Source organism: Aythya fuligula, chromosome 6 (genome assembly GCF_009819795.1).
Source record: "Aythya fuligula isolate bAytFul2 chromosome 6, bAytFul2.pri, whole genome shotgun sequence".
Lineage (NCBI taxonomy): Eukaryota > Metazoa > Chordata > Aves > Anseriformes > Anatidae > Aythya > Aythya fuligula.
Window position 1 is genome coordinate 22,466,172 of NC_045564.1, and position 19,403 is coordinate 22,485,574.

The 19,403-nt window shown below is 40.2% G+C and overlaps 1 protein-coding gene across 2 annotated transcripts in view; it reads left to right on the forward strand.

Annotated features, from left to right (window-relative positions):
• The first annotated feature begins 16,378 nt into the window (after positions 1-16,378).
• The window catches only part of RBMS1 (RNA binding motif single stranded interacting protein 1), a 146,236-nt gene continuing 143,211 nt past the window's right edge, over positions 16,379-19,403 (forward strand). For both annotated transcript variants that reach the window (XM_032189688.1, XM_032189690.1), the window contains exon 1: positions 16,379-16,586. In XM_032189688.1, coding sequence (XP_032045579.1) covers positions 16,512-16,586 — 75 coding nt within the window. In that variant the 5' untranslated portion in view covers positions 16,379-16,511. The remainder of the gene's footprint in view (positions 16,587-19,403) is intronic.

A 19,403-nucleotide genomic window follows, 5' to 3' on the forward strand; every position in this document is an offset into this window, starting at 1 on the left:
GTATAGACAATGCCTTACAGAAATGACAACATCCAGCAATAAATGGGTGGAAGTGGTCTGAGGAAAATAAAGAAAGGTCTCTCCTATGAATAAAAACATGTGCTATCTAGTAGTGCATAACATTAGCATACTGTGATTTAGGTGAATGTATTCCATTGTCACTCAACAGTTATCTCTTTATTCTATTGCTTGTTATAATACTGGGAAAATACTGAAAATCAGGGAGGAAAAGGTTTTAGTGACTGCATTTGTTAATACCTTCCCAAGGTTCTGCTGCTTTTGTTATATAAATTATAAAAGGCTACAGAAAAGTTTACAGATAGTCTCACAAAATGGAAAATTCATGTTAATAAACATAAACATAGGAGTCATTTGGAAAATTCCAAGCAGGGAGGAGCTATGTAGCTTTAGAGAAGGGAAGCACACACACACTAGATGATCTCTCTTTTCTGTTCTATATGATTTCATCACTGACAACACAAAGCAGCTGTTGGCACAATGTAAAATCAATTATGTAGTAAATAGATTTTGCTGTTATTTCATAACCTCAGTATCAACACTGTAAATATTTAATAACAATTTTGATTATTTGTCTCTATTTTGATCTTCAAATTTATATCTAACATTGTGGATGGAAAGAAGGAGAGAAAGAAAGAAATAGAGAATGAAAGAAAAAGAGAAGTAAGAAATTGGAAATTTCATTTTGTGACATTTCCTATGGCAATATCATTTGTAAAGTACATGCTCTGAACTTTCACTATGTTTTTATCATGAATTTACATAGCTGATCAAACTCTGAACAAAATATTGCTTTGAGTTCTTACTCATTAAAATCAAAATAAACATCTTGATTTTTAAGCCTGTCATCAAAGTCTTACACTGCCTTCCATAGGAAACCAACAGTCCCTTTTGCATACTAATGTATTCTGTAAATAATCAGAGATAATTGTTTCCAGCCATTTCTAACAAATCTCTGAATTGATGTCAGTGTCCAAAAATCGATGCCTTAATAGATTCCTAGGATAGAATTTTTGGATTTTTTTTTTTTATGATTGCTCTTCTATGTCCTGTCCATTTCTGTGATATGAGGTTTAAAAGGATTCTGAAATTTATAGTTTTTACTAGACTTCTACAGTTTTTGGACAGTTCCATCAGCTTTCCTTTTTAGGCCCTTTTGAATGCATTTGATGGTTCTATTTAATTTCTTAGAATTATTTAGTTTATTATACTTGGAGATTGATCTGACAGCATAAACTTCAGTTCCTCTACTTTGGTATTATCCAGCAAATACCTATTTACAACATATTTTATTTTTCATGTTTTATATGTATATATATAACACAGGCTGAAATTTCCTTTCAAATTTGAGTACTTACTATTGGCAGATAAAACGATGAAACAGGACAAACAACAGCAACAAGTGTTAGTCAAAGTTTCTTTCTTTCTTTCTTTCTTTCTTTCTTTCTTTCTTTCTTTCTTTCTTTCTTTCTTTCTTTCTTTCTTTCTTTCTTTCTCTCTCTCTCTCTCTCTCTCTCTCTCTCTCTCTCTTTCTCTCTTTCTCTCTCCTTCCTTCCTTCCTTCCTTCCTTCCTTCCTTCCTTCCTTCCTTCCTTCCTTCCTTCCTTCCTTCCTTCCTTCCTTCCTTCCTTCCTTCTTTATTTTTTTTTTTCCATTAAAGAATCTATTTTCTCCCTTCCTATTGAGTTTGAATAAGCACTATTTTCTTGACTGGCTTCTGTAAATACTAAAATTAAGAACTGGAAATGCCTGGATTTTTGTTGTTGTTGTTGTTTTCTATACAGTATTTGCACTGTCTGTGCTGTGCAGTGCTGTTTTGCTTGGTAGTTTCTCTGGTTTATGAGGTTAATGATGTGGTCTTCATCTTTAGAAGCCTAAGCACAACTTCCAAAAAGTATATGGGAACACATATTCAGTGAATCTGCCCTGCTTGCACTGACACTTCTGACACGGTATCCTTTAGAAGAAAAACCCCATTTTCCTGAATTGTTACTTCAAGACAAAAAGGTTTTCAGTCATTTCCCTGTAGCCTATGTAACATAAATTGTACAAAATGCATCCAAAACAAATCTCAATGTTTGCTGAGAAATCAAAGTAAAATTTTTGTCATGCTCTCTTTCTCAGTCTGCTTCTCTGAAAAAAAGGGAAGAAAATCTTCAGTTTCCAGTGAAATAAAATCCTACCTATTATTCTTCAATACTCAAAAGCTTACTTCAAGTGTAGATGTGTGGGAACATTTTTTGTCCAGCAACATCTCTGTTCTTGCTATAAAAAGTTGCTTACTATCTTTTCTTACAAATTGACACCCTGCAGGCTTTTATTGTATATTCTCAGAAAAGCTGTAATACTTGCTCTTCTGCCTGTTCCAAGCTTGCAGAATTCATAGGCTAGTATCCTACTCATTATCTCAAAAGGTTTCTTAAGAACTGCTTAATTATTCCCATCTTGTCATCTATTTTTTCAGTTCTTTAATTGTCTCTAAAAAATCCACCCTACATGCAAGTTAGAATGACCTTTCTCTTTTGAAAATGCTTTAGAAAGCAATCACAACTCCTTCCTTTGATGGAGTCTTTGATTATAGTTTATTCTTCTTTGGTCACTGCAGATCTCAGTAGGATTCTAAGAGGTTACTTGTCCTTAATAAACACCAAAACCAAAGTGCTGTAGCTAGCAATCTTAGCAAAAGATTGAGGAGTGAATGGGCAGAAAGACAGATCTGCGTCTCTTCTAAAAAGATCTTTTTCCAATTTGGGTTCATTAGGTTGCTCTGTCAGAGTTACTGTAGAACAACCAGTGGGGACATGGAGAGGCTTTCCTCAAGAGGTGTGAGTGCTTGGAGAACCCACAGCAATCATGAGAATAAGATTTAGCAAAGATTCACAGATCATATCCAAGGAGATACTAAAACTAACATGCTCAGAAAGTGTACATTTTCTTTGGTTTGACTTCATCAGTTTAGCTCATTACTGTGCTATGCTGAAGCTGAGCTATTGCACTGAATTAAAGTATGGGTAGTACCTAGGAACACAGGTTCATTGTTGAGAGACTGCTCTATAGACGAATTGTCTGCATATATTAAAAAAATAAAAACAAAAATTCATACTACCACCGTTCAGGTATGAGGCTTCATCATGGTCTATATAATAGGTAGATTCAGTAAAGTTATATTACTATTGTTTTAACATATGTCTGAATGAACCCATTACAAACTCAAAGACAGATTAAGTATATCAGCACTGATCCCATCATTCTTGGTGCTTGTGCTGGTGAGCAACATTATCTCTGAAGAACCTTTACAGAACTTTCTACCTTTTTAATAGTTTGGATGTTGTCGGGAAATAGTTTCTGCAGTTGCACCACGTGTGCATCCCCTAATAATTCTTGAAGTTGGTGCCGAAGATGGCTTGAAGTTAGGGAGAAAGGCAGAAATCCCATTGGTCAAATTCCCAAACAGGTTTTGTGAGACTCAGATGAATAGAAAGGGAAGCAGGAAAGAGACAGGGATCTGTGCCCCCAGGGAAGGAGAGGCGGCAGGATGAGCTCAGCAGTGAGCAGTCCTGTTCAGCCTGCCACTAGGCAGTTGGCAGGCAGACATGGGCTGGTCAGTAAGCACTTTCTTGATGAAAAAACAGTGAATACCACTTGCTGAGACAGTAGTCAGAATCAGAGGAGCACTGTGGAGATAATGTCGGGAAAGAAGAATGGCTGGGAACACAGTGGGGATGGACTTCATTATGCTGCTTGTGCAGTCACGAGGGATATGGAGCTGGGTACCTGGGGAGGAGGCTACCAGGGCACAAATGCAGAGGAAGTCAGGCTTCATTAGTTGGGTTGTTTGTGAGACACTTTGAATTTGATTTGGATTTTGTTCCAATACATGTATATGCCATAACTTTGCTTTGAAGATTTTCTCTATTTTGTCTTTTTTTTTTTCTTTTTTTTTTTCTTTTTTTTTTTTTTTCTCACCACTTTCAGATGCCTCCTATTTGCAGGAAGACAGATTTGCCATTTTTTTATATCTAGAGGTGACTATGTAAAAATTCCTTTGGACCTCATCACTTGAATTCTTCCTACAAATTAATTAATTAATGTTTGGATCTCTCTCATGTATGGAAGCATTATGTGTATTTATTTCCATAGTGTGGTGTATGATTACTCTGCTCCAGGGCCTTCAGGAAGTGCTCTGCAAATGAAATTGTCTCTGAACATTTTCTGAGAGATGCTCTGGAAGCTGTTAGTAGAAGGAAGTGAGTTGAGGACAGCTAAAACAGACAGAACAAGTATTTTACAGCTTGAACAAAGAGGCAGAGGAGCTGTAATAGATTTACACCCTCTGTGTCATTTATTGTCATTTATCTTACATGTTCTGACACAGACACACTAGCTTTGAGTTACTTGGGATTTTGCTTTCAATCAAAGTCAAAGCCAGGTACTTTTCAGCACTGCATGCTCACATGCTGCTAAAAGGGCCCTCTATAGCTCTGAAGAGAGGTCTGCACCAGGCAGCTGTAAGGTTCTTCATCATTGAAGAGCTGTTACAAGCTAAAAAGAAAGTAATGTATCTTAGGTTTAACAGAAATTCTCTTTATCCTTGAGAGTGTAGAGGCATTGCCCTTGTTCAGAAAGATTCCTATTGTGGTAGATGAATCATTATAATTACTTCTTATAGGTTATCATTAAATTATGCTAGAAATTCTAGGTAGGATGGCCAGGATAATGATATGGAGAATGAAAGCCCTTTCATTCTATCCCCTCTTTACTTGCTCCTCGGAAGATCCCTGGGAATCTTTCTTTGTTGACAGAAAGCACACCACAGAGTCAGCATTTTACCCCTCTGTCCATGGACTTCCCTCATGATCAGATGGAGGTATTCATTTTGCTCAAAAAAATCCCCACCATAATCAAGGCATTCACATTCATTTTAAAAGGATATTACATGGAATATATGTAGCTTGGTTTTCTCTATTGTTCCTTTATTTTAGTTTCCCTCTTTATCCCATCTGATCGATGCCTGTGATAGTCTGAAGTTTAAGCCTTCAGGAGATAGAAATTAAACATCTTATACAAAGCATCAACTGCATATAACAAATAATGATGACTTAGCTGGGAGATCAATTGGTTCCTCATTATTATCATACCCTACCTATTTTTCTTAATGTATGTCTTAAAAAAAAAAATATATATATATATATTTTTTTTTTTATATATATATATATTTTTTTTTTTCACTAAGGTTGTACATCTGTTGCATGATTTCTGCTAAAATATTTCCATGCAAAGTAAATCTCTCCACTTTAACAGTTTAATACACACTACTGTTGAAATTAAGGGGAAATGCCACTAGTTGAGCATAGACTTGTTTTGTTTAAATTTTTTAAAAAACACCAGAAATTAACATCTGCTTTGTATTCAGATACTACCAACATTTTCTCTCCTGTGTTTGTTTGCACTTATGATTTCCTGGGACTTCTTGGTTTTTGCTGGCACTGGAACTGGAAGCACCAAGATGCCATGATAAAGGTTGTTTATGCAATACTTCCTGCCTTACCAAATCCAGGAAATGCTCAAAAGAATACATAAATTTCACAAGCTTCATAGTCCAAAACTGTTCAACAGCACTCTTGAACTTTCTGGATGCTAATGTGAACTGGCCATTTTTTTGATGTTTGCCTGCCATTAGCACAGTGCCTAAGACAACGCCACTTTGTCCTTTTGAATTGTTGGCTATCCTTGAAGATTTAAGTTCTGTGCTTACTTATTCTTTCAAAGAGACAACCAAACGATTCTTTGCACTGTTTGTTCAATGTATCCCAATTCATGTCATGGAAAAACCATCTCAGGAAGTCACACAGTTTTCAGCTTAGCTCACTAATTCTTTATGGTGTGATTGATGGCAAGCCAGATAGGACCAGGCACTGTTGTGAATCTTTCGCAAGTGTAGAAGAAGAGAATTGTCTAACATGATGGGTTGGAAGGAAAAGCAACTGTGTGCTTCCCTCATTTCTATAGTTTATATATAAGCAACGTGCAACACAATGTCTTCAGTTGCTGTGAGTGTGAGTGTGTGGTGTAAGAAAGCAACAGACATCCCAGGTTATTTCTTTCAGGGAAGAAATGGGTTGGGAGAATTTGGAAGTCCACAGCAAATGATTACTGTGAATACAAGTGCTGAATACCAGCATCTTTCAGCAAGACTTACAAGACTCTCATTCTGATATAGGTCTGATGGAGTTATATGATATAAAAAATGTGGGAATATCCAGTATTTTAGAGCAGAGGTATTTTTTACCTGTGCATGTTAATCAGAGGCAAGATAGGATAGTGAGCTCATTACACAACCTAAGAACAGATATTGCAACTTATTTTTATAAAAAATAAGTTCTTTTTGGGGGTCTTATTTAGGTGCATTTGTGAGCATGTTCAAGGGGAAAAAAAAAAAAAAAAAAAAAAAAGAGAGAGAGAGAGCAAGGATTAATAGCTGTCAAACCTACAAGTGAAAAAAAATATTCATCTGTAACAATCAGAAACCAAACTCCAGAGCCAAGAGCACAAGAGTCTGAAGGTTTTCATCCTGGAAGAGGGAGTCATTACAACAACACATGAGAATATAATAGCAAAGTGACAGGGAGGAAAGAAAGTAACTTCTTCCATCCTGTGTGGGCTAGGTGCATAAATTAGAAGCCTGCAGTTTGCTCAGATTCTGTGCTCTTTCTTCTTGGTAGCCAGTCTGTTCCCAGAGGGATGGAATCTCAAGTCTACTACATCATTTTCTTCTTTACTGGTAAAGAGGAAACTCTTCATAAGTCTGATTAAGAATTTTTTCTATATGAAATTAAAGTGGTGCCTTAGCTGTGCCTTTAAGACAACAACTAGTATAGGTGAACCCATCCCTCTGATTCTTCAAGGATTAAAACTAGCCTAATAGGATTGGAGTTGAGAAAAAGGGTCAGGGGTGCAGAGACAAAAAGCAGCAGGGACAGAAGCACGTACACAGTTGTAAAAGTAAAAATAATTGGATGACTATCTCACCATGAAAAGGGCTATTCATAAGAACTGGATCATTACAACACAGCCAAACCCAGACAACCTACCAGTGTCAAAAGATGTGTAATGTTTACTTCTTAGCAATAAAATACATGTTTTTCATGAGAAGATGTGATCCTTCCCAAGCAATGTTCTCAGTTTCCTGAGTATACAAAATGGAGGAAAAAATGAGCCATAAAAATTGACTTCTGGATTTGAATCGCGCCACAGTTGCATGGTAGACGGAAGAATGGGCATCATCAAGATCTTGTCTGTGAACAGCTGGGCAGGGAACTGTGAGGGAAACCATGTCTTATCTTTCCCTTTGATAAACTGAGGAAACTGAGCTCCAACATGAAATCAAATAACAATATTCTTCATGTGAATTCATAATCCCTTGTAATTTTAACTCCACTCCCTCTTAGAGAAAGGCTCCTCCTTGTCTGGAGGCCTTTCAGACCTGTGGTCTTGGAGCAGACCCCAGTCTGAGCTGAAGAAATCCATGTCTACTCCTCCAAGAATACCTATGCACACATAGATGCAATCACATGCTCCCAGCCAAATCAGTACATAAGTGCATCTTGCAAAAAGACTCTGTATTGAGATGTGCTCTTTTAGGAGTATCTTTGCCCTCTGGTATATCATTCAGAAATTAATATATATCTTACTATATCTTGCTAAGGATGTACTATAAGTGGAAATAAACAAAAAACGCCTTTTAGGAATCCCAAAAGAAGAAATAGAAAGAATGAAGAAGCCTATCTACTGATTTTCAAATCTACATGTATATTTACAAAAGCTTTTTTTTTGACCAGTAAGAAGAATTTGTACACAATACTAAAGAGTTACATCCCTGTTCAAAAGCTTGCATGTATGTATTGTAAGAAATCTGGTGAATTTACATTAGTTCTGTTCAATATTTATGCAAATATATTATTAAAGATGATTCATTTATTTTTATTACTCCTTTTTTGTTTGCTTATTTGTTGTCACAGTTTAATCTTACCTTTTTTTTTTTTTTTTTTTTGTGGGCATTCTGAATGCCTGACTGATAGTGAATACATCCAGAGCTTGTCAGAAAATCGGGAATCAAAAACCATCTAACATTTGTGCCATTCGGTGACAGTGATTAAAACAGAAAAATATGAAAGAAAAATATGGAAAGGTGAAAGGGCTGAATAGGATCAAATATGTCAGTTACTTTTCAACATGGCATGCCTTATTTTTCTTTTTAAATACAGCCAAGGAAAAAAAAAAGGAACACATTGAACTTCAATCAGCATGCAGAGTTGCGGTTGTAATGGGTTCTAACTCATTATTAATCCAACCACAGTCATGGTGATCAGTGGAAAGGCCAAAATCTGGACGGGCTTTCAGACAGCACTAAACAACGTGGTTGCAAATGAGCCAGGAGAAGCACCCAGGTCCAGGAGCTCTGCTGAGAGGGGTGGGATGGGTCCCCAGGTGGGATGGGTCCCCTGGGAGCCTGCAGCACCCCACAGCAGCCTGGTGTGCCCTATGCCTTTTGCCCTCAGCCAGAGCTTCCCATGTTGCTTACAGCAGGTCGACACGCTTCTGGCCCGAGCTGTGCAGCTCACCCCTGGTTGTCACAGGCTCTTTGGGTTATGCAGAGGAGTTCTGGGCTGTAAATAGACTCCAAATTATAATAAACTAAAACCTAGAAAACTTTGTGCATTCCTAGCATGAATTCCCAGCATTTTAAACCAGACGTTATAAAAATATGAAAATCCCAAGCCATAAATCCTAAAGATGATTGCTAGGGTTTGAAAACACTTGCTAGTGTCTAAGTCCTCTGAGGAAAAACTGATGAACATTCTTCATTGCTAGAGATGTGTTGATTACAGCTCAGGCTTTGGCTTGTTTATTTACAGTGTTTTTAGGTCCCCTAGGAGCATATTTTTGGTGGTTTGATGCCTTTGTGCCTCCCCTAGTGAAAATGGAAGCAAAAGTGCATCAATTTATACAAAAATGAATCAAAACTCATAAAATGACGCAATAAATATTGCTAGCATCTGACAGGAATATTATCCCACGATCAGTGAGTACATTCTTAGGTTTCTCAGTGGATTAAAGCCCCAGAGACCAGAAATGGAAATGCAATATCTTTATTTGGGTAACTTTCCAGCAAAATAAATACACATTGGTTTATAAAGCCTTGTTGTGAAACACAAGATCTGGAAAGAATTTTTAATGCTAAGATCTTTTAGCATATCCATTATACTCTAGCATATATCTGAAATAATTGTTTGATAGCAGAATGTTTCTGACACGTGAAATCCTAAGGAAGAGAAGAACCGAAGTAAAACAAGAATCTGATCTCTAGCACAAAAGCGTGAGCTTTACTGTCTGCGCCGAACACAGAAAAATAAATGAAGTTGCACAACTCAGCTTTGTCAGTGCTGCATCACTTGAGAACTATTTTAGCAGGGAATTCTGGGGCTTCCACAGCAGGGTCATCAGCAAGAATGAATCACCCACCGTGACTCTGCTGAGCATCTGGCATTTCATCTAGAAGACTGTGAGAAGACAGAAGGGGATTCAAAGTCAAGGAGGAAGCTTCCATTTTACAGCAGATCAAGGGTGATGACACTTCAATGTCTTTTTTATTAATTATGTGGTAGAGACACAACACCTATTAGCTCTGAAGAAATATTTCACTGTAAGCATTAATTTGCATGTACCTTGGTCTGAGAGTTCAGCGTCTAGAAATAGCTTGTGATAAAGCTAAACATGATAAAATATGAATGAAGCTCAGATACATGAGCTAATTCAAAATGGCAATGTGCTGTGGTCCTTTTGTGAGAAAGGCATTTTCTTAGTGTGAAAAAAAAAACGAGTAAAAATAGCATGGACGGATCTGTTGAGGTACATAGAGTTTAGGGGGATGGGTTGTATGGCAAAGGATTATTAAAATGTATTAAAATGCCTTATTCTCTGGTGTTATTAAATTACAAATTTAAGACATGAAAAGTGTTGAATTCGATATCTGAACAGGTTACAGAACTTCCTCTCTTTGACTTAACCTGCTTTATTAAGGAAAGAAGGCTCATGTAATTGTTTTGTCTGCTCAACATCTCCTTCTTCATCCCTTACCCTGTTGGAACTTTTGAAGCCTCTGGGCAATTTCAGTCAAAGGTGATAGTGGAGTGGAGACAGTCATAGATAGGATGGTCTGAAAAGCTTCATGAAAATCAGTAGGTGAGAAAAGGTGAGGAAGCTGCTGTTCTGCCTGGGAGCCCACCAAGTGGAGGTCAGCCTGGGCTAGCTGGCCAGCAAGTGCTTGAGCAAAATCATCTGGTCTGTATGTACAGCCCTCTCTGAGCAGAGGGTGAGGGACAGGTGAAGGTATTGGAAGGGTGATGGAAGGAATAGGTGGTGTCTGAGACATCAGAAAGAGTTGTTGGATATCACATAGCTGCAGAATTTGTCTAAAATACAATTGCATTTGGATTGGAAGGCTTGCATTTCATACTTGGGAATAGTTTTATTCCAGAAATAAGAAAGTGTAACGAGATTTTAGAATAGAAGCCTGAAGGACGTATCCTCGACCTTTTATTCACAACTTGCTAAGATATACCTCAAGACAGTGCAAAATGTTCCTAAAGTCTCAAGAAATAAGATGTCAGTTATCTATGCTTATTGAACTTCCATTTCTGTTTGTGAGAGAGAAAAAAAAAAAGTTCTGAATTATCCAAAAATATTTAAAATCAATAGTTTGAATTCAATCAGGACCAACTGCCACTGGTTGGTCAAGCTGGTAGAGAGATACCCATAGGAATTCCTATTCTGTTGCACCCAAAGCAGGCTGGCCTTGGTGTCTTTCCCGTCTGCTCTTAGAGAATGCAAAAGAATTGCAAACACTGCCATGAAACTGAGGAAACTGAAAGGGAACGTCATTATGAAGGAATCATTGCTGGTCAGCTTTTTGTAGAGGCACGATTATTCTCTTCCTTGTTCATCTGCTTGCACAGTGAAGACAGTATTGCTAGAGAGACTCCAGGCTGGTTAGGAACGGCAGGGAATGGAATTTTCTCATAAATAATGTATGAAATAAGTTGGATTTTTAACTACCTCCACCTATGATGTACATACTCCTACGGTACAGCTAATTTTTGCTGTCAGTGAGAAGGTAATTTAAATAAAAAGTACATGTAGTGAATAGCTATATAGAGGTGGACCAACAAGAAGTACTTTATAGGTTTTACGAAGAATACTGGAAAAACAAAACAACAACAACCAAAAAAAAACACAACAACAAACAATTGCTGGTATTATGCAATCATCTTTATTAGCTAGGCATTTAGGTTGAAGTAAACCAGAATACAGGAAAAAAAAAATCAGAATATGTATTGCTTATATGAGAAAGGATTCTCTCAGACCTATGTAAACATGAAGAAAAGGTTACTGCTGGCAATCAGTGTAACTGAACTCATGGTGATACGTTTAGCTGCAAACACAGCCACGATTTCATGAGCAGTCCAGATGCATCCTTTGTTGTCATCCATTGCTGATAATGGGAGCACTGCCTGATGTACATGAAACTTCATGAAAAACCTGAAAGTATGTTAAATACCGATATGTTAGTGCCTGCTAAATACTTCATTTTAGCAACCTTAGAATAGTGCCTGGCCTTGTATGTTTTATAAAACCAAACTGCACCGGCTGCAGCTGTCAGGAGCAGCTGACCTTGTGCAGTACAGGGCTCAGCTGTAAGGATAAACAAGGGCACACCACATTCAGCGGTGTTTCAGTGAAACGTCGTTAAACCATGGGAGCTACTGTAAAAATACAGAATCATAGCCACTCTATTGAAATAAATATTTAAGAATTTGCTGAAAGAGTTAATAGGCACTAAGTCTAGAGAGTTGATTTAATTGATGGAAACAATCAAGTGCTTTTCATCTTGGTGGCCCATTAACAATGGTCGTTTATTTAGCCTTTGTGCTTAAGAGTGTGGCCTACTGCGACCTGAATTGAAGAGGCTTTCATTTGTGTTGCAAAGCAGTCAAGGCCATATGATGGGGCTAAGGGTGGCATTACAACAAGGAGATTTTGCAAGTAATTGGAACAGCGTGTGTTGGGGGTGAGGGGAAAAGCAAAGAGGTTATTGGTTGAGAGCTCAAATTTAGCTGCATTTCTGGAGCCCTCATTCACCACTCGTTAGCATTAAACAGATCTTTGGTTTGTTATATGTGTGTGTGTGTGTTTGTGAATTAGGACTTGGCACCTGCCTTCTCTGAATCCACTGATGCTGCGCTGCCATTGCTTCTATTTTCTGTGCTACCTTTATGGGAGGGCACTAGGCAGATTCCAAGCAAATTATTCCTGAGCCTCCCATTGCCTGCAGCTGGACTGTACAAAGCAGACATAGAATAGAAGAGGGTGAATGTTTGACACAGTTTGCAAACTGGGGAAGTAAGGCACAGGGTAATTGAGTGACTTGCTCACCCTCTCACACACATTCTGTGGTAGATCTGGTAACAGACAAAGATCTCCCAAGACTCGAGCTGGTATCTTGACCAGAAAATAAATCCTTGTTCAAATATTCCTGACTGTGTCAAAGTAATAACGATTTCAGCATAAACATGCCTGTCTCTTTCAGCCTAAACTAGTGTGAAGACCTAAATTGGTGCAGAGTACATCAGTTCACGTAGTTCCTGGAGTGAGGTGGATTAAATATATTTCACTTCTATTCTGCATTGCATTTGACTTTTTCTGCCTTAGGGTAGAATTCCTAATGTCTAAAGTAATCTGCAAAGCTTAAATGGGATTTCTCATCCAATACCCTTAGAGTCAGTGGATAACAATTGATTGGCTTTAACCAAGCTGCTCTAAAACTCCTCTGACACAGCAGCACGTAGAGCACTTCTCAGACTTGAGCAGCAACAGCCCAACTGTGTTTTCATCATATTTTAATCCATCCAGACCAGACGAATTAGGCCATTGCTATGATAAGGAAAAAATATGAAAAAAAAAAACAAACAAACAACCAACCAACCACCAATATTGTCCCATCGATAGTGAAATCTGGCATGGTCAAAATCATGGATTACTGTTTTCCCTAACATTGACAAAGCCACAGTACATTTGTGTTGGTGTGGTCTGTAGGAAGGCAGTTTTTAACCCAAAAGAACTCTTTTTGTTGTCCTACTGGTTATCTGCTAGCCTTCTTCAGTGTTTACTTTCCTTCTTAATTCTACACTTTGTGTAGTGTGTAAATGAGGGAAGCATTTTTTACCCTGTGAGCATTTGATTACGAAGGCAAGAGTTAGTACTGCCAGACAGTGTAAGCAGTTTTAATTTAAAAGTGTTTGTTTGCCCTTGCTATGAACACAGAATAAGCAATTAAAGGCAAACATTACCACCAGTATAAAAAGTTAAGAAATTAGCCACTTGGTTTTAAGTTTCTACTGCAATTGCATCCTGTCTGTGTCACACAGCTTGCATTCCTATCACTGGGTTGACTGAATAATCAATGTATTAATAAGGTACAAGCAGAGACTGCTCTGAGCAATACCAAATTAAGATTGTTTTGCCTGAGAATTCTTCACTGTTCCCTTCATAATACAGTAAACATTTTCAATACCATTTAAAAAATGGCATAAAATAACTGTAACTGAGGCTCATGTAAATGATTCCAATAATTATATTTTCTATCCTCATTTTAATAAAAACTGAGCATCATTTGCATAGTCTCATTAACTGTCAGTGGGATCACTGTGCCATAAAAGTTTGTAATAATTAAGTTGTGGGCTTAATTTTTAAATTTACAGTGATAAATATTAAACTATCAATTTTGACCAGCTTTAATATCAGCTTAGCAAAATGAATCAAAGCAGATACTTCAATGGAAGTGGAACTTGGAAAAGAAAATACTCTGGTTGAAAAAAGATGTAACCAAACTGGCTTCACTCTTACATTAACAGATCATGTTTGGGAATGAGATTAAACTTTAGAGCAAAAGACTCAGTTTGGGAATGTACTAAGTCCCTACACGGAGTGACTGGGAAGGAACTTGGAGCTCAGCTTTAGCTGTTGCAGTTGTAATCAAATACTCTCTTAGCCAGATTTCTTCTTTCATCACTTTCGGGAGCCGTTGTGGCAGAGTGCATTGCTGCTCTTCTCACTGGCAGCCATCAGCCCTTCTCAGTAACTTGACACAATTAAGCTGGAGACTGCTGCAGTTGTAAATGCTGGAACGATATAGGCTGCATTTTCCCCCTCTCTTCATTTCCTAGAGGTTTTTTTTTTTTTTTTTTCTGGATGCTTCTCTCCCCATTCATGATTGCACAACATCCTTATAACAACTGCAGTTGTTTATATGAAGTTGGATTCTAGGAAAACACTCTTCTATTCCTAGCCATTTTTAGTACAATGCATGTTTTCTTTCAAATCTCTTTCATACTCTTTCCTTCTCCTCAAGGAAAATACCCACAAAGTCAATCCATCAACTACTGGTCTTTATTTCTTCTTCTTGCTTGTTCTGTTTTTCTCAGAAAGAAACTAAGTGTACTAGCACCCGTAACCTGTCAGCTCAAGAGAGGCCAGCATCACATTCTTTGTAGTTCAACCAAGAACTCCAGACCACAACTTGGCAGTTCCTAAAGCAATCTATAACAATCTCATCACGTATCTGGGCTGTGGCAACATATTTCCCCATGAAGCTGTGAAACTTCATTTCTACTGTCCTCTGACCATGCACTGCCCCGGAGCCATATTACTTTGCATTCTTCAGATATAATTGCAGCTTGTAAGCTTTTTCCACTGTGTAAACGCCAGTACAGCCAACTGAAGGCAGCTGATTTTGGCCATGGCCATTTCAGCTTTTGCAGATACACATTCTCAACCCTCCCACCTATGTGGTATTTCTCTTTTGCTCAACTTTTCCCCAGCTTTAATCTCTGTCCCTCCCACAGGAAGTTACTGCAGTGGACACAAAAAGATTACCATCTCTTAGCCTTTTTGGTGCTCGCCCTTCTTTTCATAGTTATTCCAGTCATTTGTTGACCTAAAACGACCAGGCAAACAAGAAACAAACCCCAAACCTCCCATGCAGCTTTCTTGGAGAAAAAGCCCTCCCCTAAAGACGCAGGTAGTCTTTTAATCTGTGTGGCCTATAAAGGATATACACATTTCCTCCCTGGAAAAAAACTGTAATGAGATCTTAATGGCTAGCCAGGTGAGCTGCGATGTCACCTGGATGAGGATCTGCAGCTCCCTGTCATTGCTCAGCCTGCACCAGGGATTCATGGCTGCAGAAACGCTGCCTTTGCTATTGCACTGGGATGCACAAATCCCTAAGTTTCTAAATCCTCCTTTCCGCTATTGCCGCATTTAGCTTGGTTAATGCTAATACACTCTGCAGTTTTGGTGAACTGGCATGGATGTTTTATTAATAAAACAGTGCAGCGAGACAAAAATGACTGTGATTAATGTGACAAAGAAATGGCATCTGCTTGATATTCTGAGGCTCGGTTTATCTTCGGGTAGCAAAGAGCCACGCTTGTCAGAGGTAAGCGCACTGGGCCAAATGTCTGTATTACAAGTAACGGCAGATTGCGGTGTGCTGCTGGTCCCTGCCTCTGATGTTTGGGAAATTATCTTGCAGAGAGAAAATCCAAGTGAAAGAATTGTAACTCTTATTGACTACAGGAGGATTTTTTTTCCCGTTGGAGAAGGAGGCGTACTCAGCATAGCTGGCAAAAGTACAAACGCGGGGACGCGCCGTGGACCAGACGGAGCACTCGGTCTGCTCTTGCGGCTGCTGTTCCCTAAACTGATTTTAGCACTGCAGTCCCTCCTGCTGCCGGCAGATAAACGGACCCTCCGCTGCCAGGCAGACCCGAGGCCAGCCGTACTTTTCCCAAATCGCCTCCCACTCTCCGCCGAGCCGCACAAAGAGCCGCGGCGCTAACAAAGCCCCCGGCTAATTAGGTCAGAGCCGCGCCGGCTGCGACCACCGCCCCCTCCCCAGCAGCCGGAGCCCCCCTCAGCTCCCTGCCACGGCCCGGCCCGGCTCCCGGGCGGCCCCCCCCTGCCCCGGCCGGGCCCGGGGCTCTCCCGGCGGGCGCCGAGCGGGGCCAAGCGCCGCCCCTCGCCCCCTCCTTCCCCTCCTTTCCCCGTCCCCTCCCTCCCCGCCGCCGCCAGCCCTGCCCCGCCGCCTGGCACCGCCGCCGCTCCGCCAGCCGGCCCGCCGCTGCTCGGCCCCGGCCGGGCGGGGACTTGGCAGCGACTCCCGGGGCCGGAGGGAGAGCAGGGAGAGCGCCTGCCCCCCGCTGCCCGCTCCGCTGCGGCTTTTGGGCGGAGGAGGAGGAGGAGGAAGGTCTGGGCTCGGCCGAGGAGCAGCAGCAGCAGCCGCCGCCGCCGCCAGGGAGGAGAGAGACGGAGAGGCGGCTGGAGCCCCCCAAAGTGCCCCCCCGTCCCTGCGCTGCAGGCTACATTTCCAGCTTCATGGGCAAAGTGTGGAAACAGCAGATGTACCCCCAGTACACCACCTACTACTACCCCCAGTATCTGCAGGCGAAGGTAGGGCACGGCGCGGCGGCTGGCCCCGCTCCCGGGCGGCCGGCCGGGGGCTGGGGGGTGGCGGTCACCTTACGGCGGGGGACGGGGACAGGAAAGAGCCCGCAGCCCCTTCCTGCCCGCAGCTCCCCCCTGCAACCGGCCCCGCTCCTGTCTGCGCGTCCCCGAGCTGCCCCCTCGCCTTCCTCCCGCCTTCCTCTTCCTCGCCGCTCCCGGCGGCTTCTCCCCCCTCCCCGGCCGGCCCGCTGCCAAGCCGGGCCCCAAACTTCACCCGGCGGGCCCTAAAGCGCTGCCCCAAAGCTCTGGGAGCCGGGGCCGGGCCGCCCCGACGGGCCGCGGGTGGCAGCGAGCCCCGCGGCGGTCACCGGCTGGGTGCTCGTCGTCGGGGGACTCGGAGCCTTGTGGCAGGCACAGTTTAGGAAAGTGGCTTCAAAAGGGGTCAGGGAGCCGGCTGGCGATGGCTGGTGCTGTAGGCGCTTGGCTGCTGGTTGCAGGAAAATTGATCTGGGGAGTTCTTGTGGTGGTGCTTCTCCAGCTCTGTCTTTTTTTTTTTTTCTTTCTCCTTTGAGTCTGTAAGGGCAGCCAGCCCCACTGCTCTAGAAGCATCATACTGCAAACTGGCAGATGCAGAGGTGGTTGCATCAGCTGTCTGGAACATTTAACATAAGCCTCTCCAACCACCAGTGTCACTCCTCACAAATCAAAACAGACCCATATGAGGCTTCAACGTGTGAACTTTTTTTTAGAGGTTATAACTGTGGTGTGGTTTTCCTCTTTTCTTTTTTTCTTCATTTTACTTCTTCTTTTTGCTAGTGAAGTGTCCAGCCTGTGTGGCAGTAAGAGGACAAGAATTCTCTTCCCCTCTTTATCTGCAACTATGATAGACTCCTGTTTATTTTGCCCTGTGTTACTGTATCGTGAAATGTAATTTATACTGCTTGGCTGAAAAATAAATTCAGTTTGACAGTCATGAGACATCTTACAAGTCAGCAATGAAGAGGCTTTGAAATGCGCTTTCATATATAAAGAAATTGACAGGAATAAGATGAAGGTCTTTAGGTGATCTGATGCGACTAATTAGCTCTTAAATGTGTAACTGACGTCAGGCTAGATAGCAGAGTATGTAGCCATTTAACGATGCTGCTGCAGAGTAGTCAGTTTGGATACGTATATTTCAATGCATTATTTTTAGGAAAGGTACAGTGCCTGACAGAGAGCCTTTTACATCACTCAGCTGTATGACTATACAAATATTCTCAAATGAAAAAACGTCTTTGTTCAGAAGCATTTACTTTTGTGATTTTCTGTGGCATTAGTAAGTTATGAACCAAGTACATAACATTGAATATACATAAAGCAATGTCACTTGGCTTTTTTGACCTGTAAATAATTGAAGAGGGAGACAAGCTGTAATAGCTTACTGTAGTTACTAGAATATGATCCTAGAAATCCATGATCCTATGAGAAAGCTTGATGGACCATCTTTTGAAAATGTTTCCTGTGCAGATAATTTAATATTGATCCGTATTACAGTCAATGACATCTTCAAAACGTCTTGCAGTCTTTGCTATAAAATTATATAGCCTGAAATCACATTACTTTGTTTCAGCAGGGAAAACACACAGACATTTAACCTACACACATGAAATCAAATATTTGGGATCTAAAGCTTCCTATTTTAAGAGATCTTGATTTTAAAGAAGAAATAAAAGAAAAAAGATGGCCCCTTATTGTAGATAGGTCTAGTAACTGAGAGTTTTGATACTGCAGTATGCAGAATTCAGTAATACAAGAAATCTCCTCATTATGGATCCTGTCTGAACATATAAAAAAAATCATTTAATTCATCATTTTCACTTGTTTTATTCTTTGGGTCCTAAAATGACCCATTGTCCATTACATGAAATATTTCACTAATTCTGGAGGTTGTTTTTTATCAAACACAATTTATGATAGAACCGAGTAGCCTTTGCTGAATGTATGATGCGTGATGGTACATGATCATACTGGGGGAAGGAAGAGATTTTGAGACTAGAAGTTTTGCTTCCCATCTTGTCCTTATTTAAGTGATGATGGAAAATCTGCTGACTAATAAGCCACGAATCAATAATTAGGAGATGACAGGAGGTGCTTGAAGATGGATTTTTTTCTGTAGAGAGCTTAAAAAATACCCATTAGAAATTGCATGCATTGCTAATGGTTCTTTGGGGTGAAATGTTGATATGGCCTACTTTTAATTACTACAAAATACGTTAGAGATTTTAAAAACAGATTTTGTGTTTATCTGTTATGATCTTCACAATCTTATTCATGAAGTATTCGAGCTGTTTCAGTCATATTTTCTGGGAGGACATACAAACTTTTGTAATGATTCAGCATCTCCCTCCCACTAATTGTTGGGAGTTCAGCATCAAAAGACATCAGGAAAACCATGGACTTAAATAAAATGAACAAAATAATCTCTGGTAGTAGGTGTAAGGTCTTTAATATGAAAAAAAAAAAAATTAAAGCAATGGAAGGAGAAAGTTTTAAATGGTTACAAGCTAGAGCTTTTAAGACCCGTGTTTTCTGGGCTGCCACAATTTTTGCTCTGTTTTACTCAATGTTTGACATACCTATTTTGTGTGTATGTATTCTAGTAAATGTATGTTTCAGGACAGCTCCTGTATTGCAACATTGTTTCGTGTATCAGAGAGCATCAAAAATATTTTCCAAGTTCGATGGATGTTTCTTTGTTTCTGACTAAGAGATCCTGTATGTCAACATTTAGAAAATGATGCTAATTAAAATGTATACATCTTTCTAGTGCTTAAAGGCCTC